The sequence below is a fragment of the Fukomys damarensis genome, unplaced genomic scaffold (assembly GCF_012274545.1).
Source record: "Fukomys damarensis isolate Sample0158 unplaced genomic scaffold, DMR_v1.0_HiC HiC_scaffold_28, whole genome shotgun sequence".
In the NCBI taxonomy this organism is placed as follows: domain Eukaryota; kingdom Metazoa; phylum Chordata; class Mammalia; order Rodentia; family Bathyergidae; genus Fukomys; species Fukomys damarensis.
Genome location: NW_022900940.1, coordinates 32720359 through 32738767, shown reverse-complemented (window position 1 = coordinate 32738767; position 18409 = coordinate 32720359). Strand labels below are relative to the sequence as shown.

Below are 18409 nucleotides of genomic sequence, written 5' to 3'. Positions count from 1 at the left end.
GTTTGTGGTTAGCCTGGGCTACATAGACCCTGCCTCAAAAAAAACAAACAACAAAAGTTTTTTTAAAAATGTACCTGGGGATTTAGCTCAGTGGTTCGGTGGCCTGCCTCGCAAGTGCAAGGACCCGAGTTCGATCCCCAGTACCAAAAAAAAAAATGTAGAATGTGACAGAATAATAATACTTGGATATATGTTAGTTTACAAATAAAATACATTAAAGAGAATTTTGTCTTTCTCTTGCTCTCCCCTTTTTTGTGGGGCGGGGTGCTGGAGACAGAACCCAAGCCTATACCTGCTAAGCATGTGCTGTACCTCTGAGCTACGCCCCACCCTTCTACTAGGATATTGCATTTACATATGCGGCTACCACTATATTTCTGTTGATCGCACTCATCTAACAATCTTTTAACTCTTAGAATGCTCTTTTTTTTCTATTCCAAATCTGTGATTACAAAAGGGAATCCAGTTTTACATGATTATACGTTAGCCCATTTAACAAGTTTCAGTGCAGTCATTAATTTTACCACTTCTGCCCTCTGCCCCAAATGTATCTGACGGGCTTTCAGATCCTATAGCTTCTGGGCGGTTTGCCTTTGGACCAAAGATCAGGGACACGTTAGCTTCCTGGCCAGCAGCTGCCCATGTCCCGTGCAGGGCACTCGAGGACTGGCACTGTCCTCGTGAGCAGTGCAGGTCAGCGACGAGGGAGCCAGAGCTTAGCAAGGGCCCTGGCACAAGTGACTGTGCTTCCTTCTCCCAGCAAGAAAACAGCTGCAATGGGTTCTTGGCAGCAGGCAGAGGGCCGGCCAGCTGTGGCACCTGGGGTGTTTGCAAGTCTGACTGAGCACTGTGCCGGTATGCTCTCCTGTGAAGCATCCCCGGATCCTCTGACTTATGCCTTCCCCCCACCTTGCCCTCTGCATGTCACGGACACTGGGGAACTGTGGTCTGCTCAAAGGAATGTGCCTTTTCCACATGGAAAGGACTGACCAATCTCAAGTAGTTATACTGTTCTTGTTTTTGGTGGTACTGGGGTTTGAATCAGGGCCTCATATCAGGAAAGTGCTCTGCCACTGAGCTGTATCTTTAGAGTTTTTATTTTATTTATTTTTAAATTTTGGGTGTTTTTGAGACAGGGTCTCGCTGTGTAGTTCAGGCTGGCCTTGAACTTACCCAGGCCCAGATTGGCCTTGAACTTGTGGTGATCCTCCTGCCTCAGCCTCCTGAATGCTGGGATTATAGGCATGTGCCACTATGCTCAGCTCCTTAGCCTATTTATTTATTTTTATTTCCCTTAGCCTTTTAAAATTAAGATTAATTAAAAAATTTTTTGGTACTGGGGATCAAACTGCGGACCTTGTGCTTGCAAGGCAGGGAGCAGAACCACTGAGCTAAATCCCCTTACCAAAAAAATTTTTTTGAGACAGGGTCTCAGTATACCTCAAGCTAGCCTTGAATTTGTGATCTTCCTGACTCACCCTCTGACTGGTGATTTTGAGGTGTGCGCTATGACACCTGGCTTTAATTTTAGTTTGAGTCAGGGTCTCGTTGAGTTGCCCAGGCTGGCCTTGTACTTTCGATTGTCCTGACTCCCCTTCTTGAGCTGGGATTATAGGGCAGTGCCTCAATTTCTCACTATATTGATGCTTTGTAACAGGCTTTTCAAAAACTATTTGAAATAATAGTGTCATCCTTTAGATTTGATTGTCAAATTCAAGTGCAAGAAAAGTCTTTAAAAAATGTTTCTGGAAATAATTTGAAACTTGTGTAGAAGTCAGGAAAATAATAAAGACGAATATATATCCATTTCCTAGTTTACTTAGATAACACCCTATTGGCATTGCTGTTTGTTCTTATTTACTGTATATACAGGTATAAACATATGTATTATAACTATGTAACAGACTAAAGGTTAATACCTAAAGTTCTTTTAAGGCAGTGAAAGAAAAGACAAACACCCTAAAAAAGCGAACAGGAGAACCAGGCAATACTCAAGAGAACAGGTACTGATGCCAGTAATAGGAAAATCAGACAATTCCTAGAGCATTCCAGTGAGTGCACATTAGAGCAGTGGGGATTATAGGGCTATAGGTTAATTACTAAGAGTGATTCTGGTGTAGGCCAGAGTGCAGGGAAAGGGTACTCTCTGCTTCCCCTGATGCAGTATACATACAGACAGTCTATTTGTGGTGTTAAATTAGGGAACACACTTCAAAGCTTTAAATGGTAGTAATCTTGTATCATGAGTTCTGTGGCAGTTCATTTGCTAGAGATTTGTGTGGGTCTTTTTGTTTGTTTGTTCTGTTTTGGTACTGAGGATCAAACTCAGGACCTTGTGCTTGCGAGGCAGGCAGCAGAACCACTGAGCTAAATCCCTGGCCTTGTTTGTTTGTTTTTTTGAGACAAAGTCTCACTATATAGTTTAGGCTGGCCTCAGATTTGTGGCAGTTCTCCTGTCTCAGCCTCCTGAGTGCTGCTGGGATTATAGTGTTAGCCACTGCACCTGACTATAGACTTTTTTTTTTTGGTACTGGGGATTGAACTCAGGACCTTTGTGCTGGCCAGGCAGGTGTGTTGGCACTGAGCTGCATCCCCAGCCCTAGACTTTCATTTTAGTAGAAGTGTAACTAATTTTTTTCCTCAGCACTGGGGTTGAACCCTGAACCTCTTTCCTGAGCTACATCTCCAACCCTTTATTTTTTATTTTGAGACAGGCTCTTACTAAGTCGTGAAGTTGTCCAGGCTGGGCTCAAACTTGCAGTCCTGCTGCCTCGTCTGGCCTGTACACTGATTTCTTGTCGTTGGTTGAGGGTTGGTTGTAAAAGGTGTGCAGTTGGCAGAGGAAATGGTGGTGAGAAGAGCGCAATGGTAGAGAAAGGCAGCTGCTGATAGTTGGCAGCCGGGGCCTGTGTTAAGTAGAGAAGGGACACAGGTGGGTAGAAGCAGCATCCTCTGTCCTAGGCTTGTGATTGAGCCTTGTGCTCGACGAGAGGAAAACTGTGGTCTCCAAAGTAGATCGCTCCTTGCCCAGCCCCTAGCAGGTGTTCCTCAATGACTCTTGGTGTCAGCTTCCTCTGAAAAGGTCGGGAAAATCCTGTTAATTTTCTAAAGTTTTAGTCTTTCTTTAGCAGTCACCTCAGGTACTTCTGTGTCCATCTTTAAGATAGCACCCCCAGCGCTGAACTCTGTTAAAGCCCCGATTCCCCTTATCTGCAGGGGTAGTGGCGGTGCCGGAAAGGACAGGAGGAGAAATGTTCCCACCCCACAGGAGGTCCTGCCTGCTGCATGGTTCTTGGATGGTTACCCAGAGATCCCTTGTCAAGTGGTAAAGGACTTGAAGTGAGCTTGATTTTCCTTACCTCTGAGACACAGACTCACGAATCCTGGGTCCATGTCTGGGACCACAGAGAACCCTTTGTGTGGCGGGGAATTTGCTTATATGGAAACATGAGAACTTGACTCTGTCACGACCGGACTTGGTGATGCACGCTCCGGTTCTTAAAATGTACGTTATTCAAATACGTTAGTTCCTGGTCCAGTTTTGGCGTTGGATGGGCGGCTGAGCTCAGCAACATAGTGGTCTTCCGATCATAAGTAGATTCTTTGTGAAGACATCAATCTTACAGGGGCCCAGAAATTTCCTCTGAGGAGTCAGTATGCAGCCTGATGTATTGGAAGGAAGGCTCATGTGCGAGAACCTTCTGTTTTAACATGGGAAATGTTTGTAGTTTCCACGTGACATCTTACGTGTATTCCTTTGATCTGATCTTAAGCTGCTCACGTTTCCCACCTGGAGAATGTGTCAGAGGAGGAGATGAACAGACTCCTGGGAATAGTGCTGGATGTGGAATATCTCTTTACCTGTGTCCACAAGGAAGAAGATGCAGATACCAAGCAAGTTTATTTCTATCTATTTAAGGTGAGTTTTGGACATTGTAGAAGGCCTTCCTTGTTTCCCTCATTGTGCAGCTGTGGTCAGTCTCTGTGTGCCAGGTTGTGGGTGTGAAGGCCATCAGTTTACAGTGCATTTTGCCCTCTGAAGCACCTGTTTCTTCCTGACAAATTCTGTGAAAGGGTCCAGGGTACTTTGGACACATCACTGTCCTCGTGCACCCTCACTCAGTCTTGTATGCCAAAGTGAATATCTTGCTTTGCATGTTCTCATAGATTTGTTTCCATCTACCCAACAAGTATTTATTGCACCCTCTTCTGTGCATGGCATTGATGTAGCACAAAGGACAGATCAGTGGAGAAGACCGAGGTGTTTCCTCATGGAGTTCACATTTGAGTGGAGGAGGTAATGGAGAGAAACAAGTGTAGAGAAAATAGAGTCAGAATGATGAGAGTGGTGGCCGGTGGGGATGTGCCAGTGAGGAAGGCCTGTGAGGACGGCAGTGAGCAGGAACCCGATTGGGAAGGAGGGGCCTTCCGTGCTGAGGGCTGAGGGAGGAGCCTCCGAGGCTGAAGGCAGAGCACACATGCAGGTGGTGCACCAAGTGGCTTGATGTGCTGTAGGAGCTGCAAGGAGGCCGGTGCGGTGGAGGCCCGTGCGCAGAGGGGAGATGGGCAGGAGTGTCGTTGGAGGGGAGGCTCTAAGTACAGTTTCTCTCTCTCTCTTTTTTCTGTTTTTGCAGCACTGGAAAGTGAACTCAAAGCTCTGAGTTTTAAACTCTTTGCACTGAGCTACATCCTCAGTCCTTTATTTATATTTATTTATTTTTGGGTCTGTTGAGACAGCATCTCACTCTGTAGTTCAGGCTGGCCTTGAACTCACTATGCAGCCCAGGCCGGTCTCGATCTTGTGGTGATCCTCCTGCCACAGCCTCCAGGGTGCTGGGATTACTGCTTGTGCTACCACGCTTGGTGATTAGTTTTTATTTTTGAGACAGGGTCTCACTAAGTCACTGAGTTTTCCAAAGTGGGCTCAAACTTGCAGGTCGTCTGCCTTAGTCTCCCTGAGTGCTGGAATGATCAGCATGCTCCACCATGCCCAGTTTCTAAGTGCTGTTTCTTCTGCTTTCAGGGAAGGAATTAAGACTTTCCAAATGAGTTTTACTGCCTTACTCGCTGCTGTGTCCTGCTAACAGGAATCACTGTCCCCGTAGCTGCCTCTTTGTGGTCCTCTGTCAGCTCCTTTCTGGTTATTTATTCCCTTCCCACAGGTCTGCGTGAGTTTCTGCTCATGGTCAGGACTAGCGGCCACAGGAGGGAGGGAAACTGGTGAGAATGAATAGAAAACTTCAGGATGCCAAAAATAGATTCACAAAGGAGGCCACCAGGAGGACCGTTCAGACACAACGACAAACCTGCTCAAGGGCAGTGTTGATTAGACTGTATCGTGGAACACTTACAAGGATGTTAAAAAGAGAGAGAGAGAAAACTGAAAATTTACAGCCAGAAAAATTTGCTTCTTAGTAATAGCATTGTGGTTGGTCAGTTGGTTGATTGTTCAGTCTGTGTGTCTGTCTATCTGTCTGTCTGAGAGCTGAGGATCAAGTCCGGGTCCTTGCTAGGCAAGCACTCTATCACTGAGCTGTTGGGAATCTTAGTGCAAATTCTGTGCCCAGTTCATTTCCTTCCTTCTCTCCCTCCCTCCCTTTCTCTCCCCCCACCTCCTTCCTTCCTCCCTTCCTTCTTTCGCTGGGGATTGAACCCAGGGTCTTTGAGCTACATTGTTTGCTTGCTCTTTCTTTCTTGCTCTCTTTCTGTCTCTTTGTCCCTGGGTTCCCGCCCCGACCCCGTAGGGCCTTCCTAAATATCTAAATTACCCAGTCTGTGCTTGGACTTTGATCCTCCTGCCTCAGCCTCCCAGACTGCTAGGATTACAGATATGCACTGCCATTCCTGGTCCTCATATAACTTTTTCTGTCTGAACTTATTCATCTATAATTTCTCCTTTGTTTTATTAACTTTTTAAAATTAACATGCTCTTGCCAGGGATTTAGCTCTGTGGTTCCACTGCCTGCCTCATAAGCGCAAGGATCTGAGTTCGATCTCTGGTACCAAAAAACAAAAAAAACCATGCTCTTACTTTAATAGATCTTTAACTTTTAAGACCCTGAAAACATTATTGTCACTTTATGTAGTATTCCCTAAATTTTAACCTCATATTTTCTTCTTTTTGTTTTTCTAGCATCATAGATTCTTCTGTGTTGTATTAACTTTTTTCCTTAAATTGTACTAATGGGACTATTTGAATGGATAGGAGACAGGAGTGGGAGGGAGAATTATGTATATCTTTTCTGAGTTGGGGTATTATTGAGACATAAATTTTTTTTAAAAAATGGAGGGAAATGGCAAGGAAAAGGAGAAAGAACGTACGAGTGAACATGCAGGTGAACAACTGAGCTGCCGCAGCCGTGGGCAGTGGCTTCAGCACTGCAGGTGACAGGTGGTTGATGTGGCCGTGAGGCCTGACTCATCCAGATCGAATCTCCGCGGGTTCTCCCTGCTCAGGGCTTCTTTGGGAAGAGATCTTAGCTGAAGGAAAACAAGGTCTGCATGACTGCTGCTATTATTTGCCTTGGAATGGAGCTCCTGGCAGCTGCCCTCCTCCCTGCTGGAGGCGAAGGTGGTGTCAGGGTTTCCATCCTGTCAGCCTCTTAGCTTCATAACCACCCAAACAGCCAGAAAGCACGGCTCTGCTGTTTTGGTTTTTTCTCTCTGCTTTTCTCCCTATTTCTTACCTCCCTCCTCTTTAAATAGCAGTGCAAATATATCTGCCTGTAGAAACATAATCCACAATATTCAGCTCTCCGCCCGTCCCCCGTCATTTCTTGAGTAAAGGAGTTATAAATTGCCCATTTCTTCACTTTTGAAAGGTAGTTCCTGAATCTCAGTTTTCAATAGTTAAGTTAAAATGCATTATATATTTAGCCTCGGATGCTGAAAACAAACCCAATGGAAGGCTGCTTTGGAAAGCTGAAGTATTCCTGGTGCCTGCCACTGTCTGAGCTCTGCCTTGTACCGCATGTGAGCTTGGATACCATGTGGCTTTGGTTTCCTTGCCTCTAAATTTCTTTTTTGGTACCGGGGATCAAACTCAGGTCCTTGCATTTGCAAGGCAGGTGGCAGAACCACTGAGCTGAATCCCTAGCCCCTCTGTGCCTCTAAATTTCAGATAATAGTAGCACCTATCCTAAAAGGTTATTAGGAAGTTGGGTATGGTGGGGCATACCTGGGGTCTCAGTTACTCAGAAGGCTGAGCCAGGAGGAGCCCTCCCCCTGGGGGGGTCTATGCAGAGCCTGATTCAAACAAACAAAACAAGACAAACAACCCTACAGAGTATCTGGCAAAAGTAAGGGTACAAATGCTCACTACGATTAATCATTCTTTTTTTTTTCCTTTGTGATGCTGGGGATAGAACCCTGCCTTGCACATGCCCAGTAGGTGCTCTGTCACTGAACTACATCCCCTGGCCAAATAAAAAAAAATTTAAATAACCAGGCATGGTGACGCACACTTGTGATCCCAGCACTCAGGAGGCTGAGGCAGGAGGATCACTGTGAGTTCAAGACCAGCCTGGTCTACATAGTGAGTTCCAGGTCAGTCTCAACTACATAGTAAGACCCTGTCTCAAAAAACAAAAACAAACAAACAAAAAACCAAAATGCTTATCTGTCTCAACTCCATCATTGTAGATAAAAAAGCTAAGGCTCAGCATCTTCCCAAGTGGTCTTATTTTAACTTGGAAAAGAAGTAGGCTGCCAGAATTTTTAGACTTAAATTTTATGATTAATTTTATTCAGGATGTACACACATTGCTTGTTTTTATTGCAAATTTATTATGGTGAAGATGGGCATGATATGTTGAAAGGATTAATAAATGCCCCATACTCCTAAGAAACAGCTCTGTGGAGACTGCGGGGGCTCAGTAATCGCCATGAACCCTTGAGGGAAGGGTTGCTATTGAAAAGGCAGTAAGTGGAGAAAGGTGGTCACGATGTAACTGAGATAACCGCGTGGCCATCTCATAACTGGCCCGCATACAGAGCTTACAGGGGATTCAGGTAAAGGTTGAAGGTAAGTAATTTCAGGATCAAATTTGTTTTCAGCTTAGTTCATGGTAAGCGTCTCTGTGTTCTCCTTTCTGTTTGCTCTCTGTGGTTTTAAATTCCAGTGGCAGGCATCAAGAGCAATGTTTGTGTTTTGTGGGCACCGAGATGCCAGAACACTTGGCATGCATTCTACATAGGGGGAGATGAAGGAAGACCGCAGGAGTGGGAGCTGCCGATAGAGAGCCCTGCCAATTCCTTCCGAAGGCGCAGGCCCAGGATGGTGCAGGGGACACATGGCTGCTGCAGACATTGCCTCTTCGGGGCCTTGTTTGTGCAGCCTGGGTGATCTTGGCTTGTGGGGTGACGAAGTGAGACCTTTAGAGCTTCAGCACCTGCAGTGGCTTCAGTGGACGTGTACATAGCACGCAGACCTCCGATCTATGGGGAGCTGGAAATGGTAGAAAAGGGGATATGAGTCGAGGCACGGTGTCTGGTGGGGTCTCTAGGCACCTCATGGCTCCGATTATGGTCACATGGTTTGCCTGTTTGATTTTTTTTTTGATACAGTGTCTTGCGATGTAGAGCCCAGGCTGGCTTTGTGCTTGTGTTCCTCCTACCTCAGCTTCCCCGGTGCTGGGATTACAGGCATAAATCACCATGTTAAGCCGAGCTGTTTAAGCATTTGTTGAGACATATCTGGGCATGGTGGTGCAAGTGTGTAGTCCTAGCACTCAGAGGCTAAGGCAGGAGGATCCCAGGGGTCAAGGCCATCCTGGACAACATAGTGGGGGTTGGGAGAGATTTGTTCACATACAGTTAATTAGAATATAACTTTCCCTAAAGTTGTGTGTGTGTGTGTGTGTGTGTGTGTGCACGTGACAGAGACACTCACACACAGAGACACAAAGATTAATTTTTTTCCCCTTGATTTCTTTGCAGCTCTTGAGAAAATCTATTTTACAAAGAGGAAAACCTGTGGTTGAAGGCTCTTTGGAGAAGAAGCCTCCATTTGAAAAACCTAGTATTGAACAGGTAAAACGATAAAAAGAAGCTATTTAAATTTAAGACTGAAGAAACCATTTGTTTTGTGGGAGACTGTTGGAAATTAAACCCAGGGCCTTATGCATGCTAGGCAAGTGCCATTGAGTTACATCTGCAATGTGAAGATGTCTTTTAATCTTCCTGCAATCTTCCATACCTAGCTTGAGATGTTTACCAAGTCTGTAGAAATTATCTTGACCCATTTGGATCACACATGCATACCTAATTTAACAAATGATCTCACTTTATTTTTTAGGATTGTTGTGTATTTAGAATTCAATGTGTGTTTGGGGAAGAAAATACAGTAGTTAGAGCAAGTAGTTTGTAAGAACACATGAAACGTGCTTTTTCTTGTTGATGTTTTAAAATTGTCGTTTTGTTTGGCACTGTGAAAAAACCTGTTGAGGTAAGGGAATCAGTAATAATGGGAAGAATATTGTAAGTCAAGTAGAAAAAGCAAAAAAGAAATGAGTTTGTACCCAGAAATTGCTGGGTACAAATTCCCAGATTTCCTGCTACATTATGATTCCCGGAAAGAACCTGTTCACTTGGGAGTCTGTTAAAAATGCGTAGACTGCTCCTGTTGAGCGTAGTTAGAACCTCTCAGCAGCATCACCTTTTAGTTTTTGTTTGGCTGAAGAACTCTCTGGACTGAATTTCCTGATGAGAATTGGCTGCAGAAGACGTGATACTAGATTCTTACAAATAAATGTGCTTTTATTCGTTTTCACATGGATACATTACATCTTGATTTCAGACTATTACATACAAAACATTATTCTCTGTGAAATTCGATCAGAGTGTTCTATAGACAGGGTAAATTAATTCATAGCTTTTTAAAACACATAAATTTGAATAAATGTTTGTTTGTTTATTTATTTATTTCTGATAGGCTTACTCAAACCAGAACAATAAACAAAGGATTTAGTTTCAGTGGCTTAGTTCAGTGGAAGATGGGCTTAAGTTTTAGTTGCTTAGTTCTGTGGAATACATGCTAGCAGATTTTGGATTAAAATTTTATCAAAGAAAAACATAATATTTAAGAACCACATTATGTGTGAGCTACTATGATGGTAGCATTCTGCAAAACAGGGAGTTATTCTGCAAGAGTTGACCTTTTCAGTCTATGGTTTTGATTTCTTTTTAATGCTTCAGGACAGAAGCAGGCACGGAATGACAACTGACAGTCTTTCTGTCTTGTCATTTTTCATCCCCTGTGATCTAGGCAAGATTCCCTCCTGGCATTGCTGTTTTCTTTTCAAGAAAGGGGAAAGATTTTTGTGAATGGGAAATGGCTGTTCATCACAGTGGTGCTGGACGTGTGGGTGTTAAGAATTAGGTGATTGAATAATTGTGCGAATAAATTACTTTCCTTCCTTTTAAGGGTGTGAATAACTTTGTACAGTACAAATTTAGTCACCTGCCATCAAAAGAAAGGCAAACAATAGTTGAGTTGGCAAAAATGTTCTTAAACCGTATCAACTATTGGCATCTGGAGGCACCATCTCAAAGAAGACTGCGATCTCCCAATGATGATATTTCTGGATACAAAGAGAACTACACAAGGTAATCGGATGAAGAGCCCGTCCCTTTGGCCCCATAGAGCATGTTGCAGACTTGAAATTGCTATTTGTCTTCCAAGTGGAGGGCTCCCCATTACCGTGGCTCCATCACTTTGGAGAGAGTGTCTATGTAATTTAACCCCGCAAACCTCTACTTCTCCTTAACATCACAGTGTTTTAGAGGGGTGGGGGGGTCCAAATTATCCAGACCTGTTACTATCCAACCTGGAAGTCACTAACCACACGTGGCTAGGGAGCAGTTGAAATGTGGTTAGTCTGAATTGCGATTTCTAAGATGTATTTTTAGAGAGTTTAAAATAGCTCTCTAATTGTTTGTTTGTGGTACTGGGGATCTGACCCAGAGTCTTGATGCACCTGCTGGTAAAGTGCTCTGTCACTGAGCTGCATCCACAATTCCAGTTTCTTTTGGGTACTGGGGATTGAACTTGGGCCCCTGCGCTTGCAAGGCAAGTGGCGGAACCACTGAGCCAAATCCCCAGCCCAATTCCAGTTTTTTAAAGTTGATTACATCTAGAAAGATAATATTTTGGATATTGGATTGAATAAAAATGTTGAAGTTACTATCACCTGTTTTTCCTTTTTCAGTGTAGCTAGTAGCCGATTTAAAATACTATGGCATGGGCCGGGGATTTAGCTTAGTGGTTCCGGCACCAGCTTCATTAGCATAAGGACCTGAATTTGATCCCTGGTACCAAAAACATAAATAAATAAATAAATACTATGGCTTGTCTTTCATTTCTGTGGACTATCACTGACTAGATAAACTATACTGTGCAATGTAGCAAACCCTCACTGAAAAAAAATAGCGTTCATTAGGATAATGGAGTTCAGGAATTTTTAAAAGACTCTCCTCCTAGCACCATGATGGAAGTGGTATTGTTATATATGGTATCTTCCAGTATTTTCCTCTTTACATGTTTTATATCATAATGAAAGGCAATGTAGAATTTTATGAACCTTTCTTTTCGCCCCCTTGACATCATATTAAACATTTCATGAGTTACATTTTGGCCCATTGAGTTGAAATACCATAGTTTATCCAACCATTTTCCTATTGTGAATTTTCCAATTCTGCACCTATGCTTGCATTGAACATGTATTTTGTACAGTGGGAATTTATTTTTACTGCTTATTTATGAGCTGCGGAATGATAGAATATTAAATGTAAATTATAGAAAATATATTAGCCTACGTTTATTTTCACTTAAATAAGGGTGACATTCTTTTTTATCAATATATTTTGTTTTTTTGTTTTGTTTTTTGAGACAGGGTCTCACTATGTACTTGAGACTGACCTGGAACTCACTGTGTAGCCCAGGCTGGTCTCGAACTCACAGCGATCCTCCTGCCTCAGCCTCCCGTGTGCTGGGATTACAGGTGTGCGCCACTACACCTGGCTTTTTATTAATATATTTCATTTTATTTTATCCAGTTCTCCCCCTCAAGCCCCCTTTCTTCCCTATGATGAAAGCTTTGCTTTCATTTTTTTTCCTTCTGTTTTCACTTTTTCTTGTCCCTTTCTCCCTCCCTCCCTTTTCCCTTGTTCCCCTTCCTATTTGAATACTTTCTTCCCAACATCCACCCATTATCTATCTCAGTCTTTATTTCCGCATTCAGTTTCTCACACTAGAGAAACAATGAAGTATTTAAACATGTGTCCAATTTATTCCGCTTAAGTATATGGTTTTAAAGTCCATCTATTCAGGGCTGGGGATTTAGCTCAGTGGTTCTGGTGACTGCCTCGCAAGTACAAGGACCTGAGTTTGATCCCTGGTACCAAAACAACAACAACAACAACAACAAAATAAAGTCCATCCATTTAGCTACAAGTGTCTGAAGCTCCATCCACATCATCTTTATCCACTTTATAACTTTTCTGCATTTATATTTTAGAGGCACATTAAGCTTGCTTGCCTCTGAGATGTTATGGGGCTTTGGTTGTTACTCCCCCCCCCATTTAAAGTAAGAATCATCATTTGATAGCTTTTGGATTTATTTTATTTTATTTTTTTGGTACCTGGGATCGAACTTGGAACTTTGTGCTTGTGAAGCTGGCGGTGGAACTACTGAACTAAATCCCCGGCCCCATTTGATAGCTTTTTCAAGACCACTTGTGCCAGGTTATTTTCTGTAATAGCAGAAATCATGAAGGAATGGGTATAGTTTAAGTTTTATTTTCTGTCACTGACCTATATTTTTATGAGGTCATAAAATGCCTTCACTTCTCCCCCTTAACATTTACCACATGTATAATTTGAATTATAAAATATCTTCTCAGTAATTGATATAGGAATTACAGATTTCTTCATGATCAGTTATTATTAGATCTTCAGTTCTACATCTGTAATTGCAGGATTTTACATTAATAGTAGTTCTGTGTTATTGTAACTTATTTATAATGAATTGGGGTAATCTGACAAAAATAAATATCTTCATCTTTTTTTGTTTTGCTGAACCTAAGACCTTTGCACTGAGCTGCCTCCCTGGTTATTTTTAATTTATATTTTTTCCTTATGTGTTTGTTTATTTATTTTTGGAGACAGGGTCTTGCTCTGTAGTTCAGGCTGGCCTTGATCTTGCCTGCCTCCTGCCTCAGCTTCCTGAGTTCTGGGTTTTACAGGTGTACGCTACCACACCTGACATTTTTATTTTTATTTCTATTTTGAGACAAGATCTCAGTAAGTTGCTAAATTGTCCAGGCTGGGCAGAAGAGAAGTTCATGATTCTCTTTCTCAGGCTCGCAGAGTATCAGGATTATAGGTGTGTGCCCAGCTAAAGCTGAAAATTCACCAAGCCCCTGAATGCATTTGCCACTTTTAGAGAGAAAATAATTGTTTCATCAAGAAAGAGGAATTGAAGCAGCGCGTTTAAACAGGAGATGGTACTGTATTTTAGAAAACAATATAAAAACGAGGCAGCATTTGGGAATGACCAAAAAACGTTTAGTACTTATAAATGCTTCAGCAGTAGCAAAAATGGAAATTGGGCTTTGAATAAGCTCTGGGCTGGGCGTGTGGCTCCCTCTTTCCTCGCTCTGTGAGCTTGCGAGCCCCTCTTCACCCCGCCCCCATTTTCTTCCTCTTTCTGGACTCTTGAGTGCTGCGCCTGTTGTGTGCGAAGTTTGGGCAGTGTTTGGCCCCAAAGGTGCTGGGAGGTGCTAGTCCTCATTTTCCTCCCGCACACATTCTTTAAAATTCAGTCACTGCCTCCAGGGGGCTGGTAAGACAGCCTTAAACGGACGGTTGAATGAAAGTGTGATTATTCGAATATTACTTTAGAGACTAAGATATCAGAGAAGAGAAAGACAGCAGAGGGACAGCTGAAGGGGAAGAGTCAGCAGTGAGGAGAGACATGAATACGCCCGAGTTCTGAAACCTGCTGATGTCCAGGTGGAATGTAGACCAAGAGTCGCTGTTAATAATAAATAAGGAGATGAAGGTAGCTGACGCCACCTTGGCCCTTTTTCCTCACCCCCACGCCTGTGGGTGGAGAAGCGGAAATAGGAAGGAACAACTTGTGAGAATTAGGAGGCGCCCGTCCTCTACTCAGAATAAAACCCTACTGCTGTGACCACGTGAGGAATTAAACAACCGCAGCACGGTGTCTCCTTGACCCTAATCGTCTCTGAAATGGGTAATATCACAGGCTGCAGGCACCAGCAGCCTGCGTCTCCATGTGTAAGAGAACTCTGTACTTCAGTGCTGGTTCAGTTTATAACTTACAGCAGTGGTAGCAATTAGGACAAAGGGGCCTGAGACTTCTGGAGCACAACATTAGCATGACAATGGGGTGAAATCAAATTCTCTGCGGAGAAGACTGAGCACAGAAAGTGACTGTGTTCATTACAGAGCTAACCTGTGAAGCTTTATCCAATAAAAAAGCAACAGCATACTGAGCAGATCTGCTTACATAACTTACTGTGTTATGAACAAAGGAAAAAGACAAATTTTTAAAAAAGTGAATTAACTGTATATTTTACTCCCAGAAATCACTGTGATTTTAGAAGAAAAGTCCTGACAAATATTTTGGTTTCCTGAATTTCACAATGGATGCACTAATAAAATTCCATGAAGGATAACCTGAAAAAATATCAGGGGAATGCGACTTCTTAAAATATATGGGACCAACAGATTCTACTAAAGAAAAGTGGCAAATAATTACTGTTAGGTTTTGAGGGTGTTTATTCTTTTTTCTTTTTATTGAGTTTATTGGTACAATCTAGGTATACAATACAGTTACATTCATCATTGGGATTCTGTACCTTCTCATAATAGGTTTTGATTCTCATTTTTCCCCTTGTCCCTGCCCTCCCTTCACCCCCTCCTCCCCTCCCCATTTACAAACACTTTATTTCCATTTTTCAGTTTCTCATATTTTTTTCCTCTCCCTTATTACCTTTCCCCCCACCCTTCCCACTTTCCCTACACCTTTAGCCCTTTACTTCCTATTTCACATTATTAGTTATCTTATTAGGATCCTGTGTACTATTATAGTTTTTCACAAGAGGGTGTTTATTTTTGAGACAGGGTCTCTCTGTGTAGTTCACACTGGCCTTGAATTTACTGTGTAGCTCAGGCTGGCCTTGAACTCTTAGCACTCCTCTTGCCTCAGCCTCCTGAGTGCTGGGATTACAGATGTGCACAGCCATTCCCAGTTTATATTTATTTTTCAGTATGAGGAATTGAACTCAGGGCCTTGTACTTGCCAGGTAGGCTTGGAGCCACTGAGCTACCTCCCCGGCCCTCCACACCCAGTTTAGGTGTTGAGTTTTGCAGAGCTCCTGAACTTTAAAGATGTTCTCTCACATTGGGGAGATGTTTCATTAGAATGTAGAACAAGGTGGGTATAATTACCCTGGCTCTGGGAAGCAGTTTCAAGCATCCATTGTTCTGTGGAGAAGAGCCTGTCAGCATGCATACTGAAGTCTTTCAGTTTTGAGTTTTTCACATTTTGAAATATTTGCATAGACTTCATTGGTTGAAGATCCCTAATCTGAAAACTTGAAGTTTTGGAATTTGAAGCATTTCGGATTTCAGATTTGTTATGCTAAATCTGTAGAAACTAGTCTTTAGTTCCTTTTGAGCTAAGAGCATTCAGTTAATTCCTGAAAACTGGATTTTCAGTTCCACAAACACAGGAACAATCTGGTGTTCTGCGTTCTATTCATATTTTAAAGTTCCAAGTCATCATGATGATGTCAAAAATGTGAGCGTTATCAGTAACTAGCACACAGGTGCCATCTGTATGAGGCATTCAGAACTGGAGGAACTCTCATTTCACTTCTTTTAGGAGGCCTGAAATCTGGCATACGTGTGCACCATGTTTTCCAAGGGTGAAGTCTTTGGAGGAGTGTGTGCCCCACACACGTCTGCCTCCGCCTCTCCGTGTCACCGTATGCAGCGCTGGTGTCAGTTTATGGAAACCGTGCTACCTTCCTCCTGCACCATGCTGCCTTCCCTCCCAGGCACTTTATAGCTTATTAGATAAGGTTAATTTTGGATGTAAAAACAAATTGAAACTGAAAAGCATAAATTGAAAAATGTTAGTAGATGATAGCAGTGTGTGCAGTCTTCCTTTACCTGGGGAAGAGTGAATGACACGTTAAGCACTTTTGGATAAAGTTTTATTAATATTTGTGATCTGTCATCCCCGTAGCAGGAAAATTAACCATTTTAAAGTCTTAGATATCCACGGGCCTCTCTACAGATGGAAATGAAATGTTCTTTAGATTCTGAATAGTACTGTCTAGAGATACGTAATGCAAGCAACAATTGGGATTTTTACATTCTCGTAGCCACACTGAAAAAGAATAAGTAGATATAAGGAATTGATTTTTATTTTATTTATTTTTTTGGTACAGGGATCAAACTCCAGACCTTGCGTTTGCAAGGCAGGCGGTGGCACCACTGAGCTAAATCCCCAGCAGGGAATTGATTTTTAATATGTAGCATGATGGAGGAATGAGAATGTTAAAAAATGTATTACGCTAAGAGACACATTGTCATTAATCCCTCTCAAAACAGTCTCCTTCACTTCAAATACTTGTGTCCCATCATTCTTGGGCCACTTTCTGAAGAAGTTCTGGAAGCCTTGTTTTCTGTTTTTGAGACAGGATCTCAGTCTGTAATTCAGGCTGGCCTCAAACTCTAGACGGTCCTCCTGCCTCAAGCCTCTCAAGTGCTAGGATTACAGGTGGTATCACGCCCGGCTGGAAGCCCTTTTTTATAGCTATCTTTAGTTGGACTTTGTGGCTGCCTTCATGTCCTGAATTGATACAGAATGTTTACATTTCACTTCATTTTGATCTTGTAGGAGAGTCAGAAGTTGCACGATGCCAGATCCAGTGGATGAGGATACACAGTAATATTCTTAGGAGGCTACCTTTCCATTGCATGACACTCAGAAGCAGCATTCACTGCGTTTTTTATCATACCTGTAAGGACGCAAAGGAAAACATGTAGAACTGCATCAGACAATGGCAAGAACAGTGGGATAAGTGGTGTTTGAAAGCAGGCGGAGTATTTTGAGGGTGATTAATGATAATGTACCTTTTATAATAATTTTTAAAAATGGAACCATTCAGCATATACTTTAAACACACTATTTTATTTTACTCAATATATAAAAAAATATTACTATTGGGTCAGGAATTTAGCTCAGTGGTTCCACTCCCTGCCTCGCAAGCACAAGGTCCTGAGTTCGATCCCCGGTACTACAACAGCAACAACAGAAAAGACATAAAGTTATATTTTATGGAAAAAATATTTTGGAGTGTTTCCATTTAAAAATAAAATTGAAGTTGATTAAATTAAAATAATACTGAACTCTTCAGCAGTCCTGGCCACATTTCAAGTGCTCAGGGGTTACACATTGCTAGTGACTACTGTGTTAACCCGCATGGATATAGATTATTTCCATTGTTGTTGAAAGCTTTTATTTAGCATAAGCACTAGTTTAAATCACAGAATATTATACAGATTATATTTTTAATATTACGTCTTAAATAGTCTTAGGATAAAAAGATCTCATGAAGTTGAACTCGTGATTATTAAGGTTTATGACTATTTAACTATTAACATTTATAGTTTCATAATTACTTGAGAGCTGGGAGTCCCCTCCATGCTTAGTAATCTGTTCATTTTATTAAGTGACCCCAGATTAATATCCAGCAATGACTGGCTTTGAAGGTGATGATTTCTGTGTGAATTCCAAAGTGAATGCTCTCTCTTGTTCTTCTGCTATCAAGATCACTGTTTCAGACCCGACAGGATACAACACAACACTTGAGATACCCATTTCAGTGTTACAATCGTAAAATGACATTTTGGTATAAGTTATAAAGAAAGAAAAGTTGAGAGAGTAGAAATAATAGCAGGGGTTTAAGAGGAATTTTGAATCCAGGCAGGTCAGTTAACACTAACGAACGTTTTCTTCTCTGAAGGTGAAACACCATTGCAATCACTACCTCCTCCACATGGGAAATATAATGTAATGTACAGGATAAGATAAAAAATGAGGCCATAGGCACAAGTAAATTAATGCTATTTCAGTGTTCATTAAGGGGTTTCAAGTTCACTGAGAGCTTCCAGTAGTAGCAGCTTGGCATGTTAGAGAGCTTCCCTGCTCTCTGCTTAACTGCTCCCTGCTTAAAGGGAGAGCCTTTAAGGTTTGGAAAGCAGCCCTGTCCTAGACAAGGGTGATTTGGGTCTGCTACCAAGGATCTGTGAAATAACACATTTTGACCGGATTTCTCTGATTTGCTGCCACCATCTGCCCGACTCACACGG

General features: G+C 42.3%; 1 protein-coding gene across 10 annotated transcripts in view; it reads left to right on the top strand.

Moving 5' to 3' along the window:
- The window catches only part of Kat2b (lysine acetyltransferase 2B), a 97047-nt gene that overhangs the window by 38000 nt on the left and 40638 nt on the right, over positions 1 to 18409 (top strand). For 6 of the 10 annotated variants that reach the window (XM_010612826.2, XM_010612827.1, XM_010612830.2 and 3 more), the window contains 2 exons: positions 8938 to 9030; positions 10424 to 10605. In XM_010612826.2, the coding sequence (XP_010611128.1) occupies positions 8938 to 9030; positions 10424 to 10605 (275 nt within the window). Of the gene's footprint in view, positions 1 to 3773; positions 3920 to 8937; positions 9031 to 10423; positions 10606 to 18409 lie in introns of all 10 variants that reach the window. The other 4 variants (XM_010612820.1, XM_010612822.1, XM_010612821.2 and 1 more) reach the window with 1 other exon arrangement.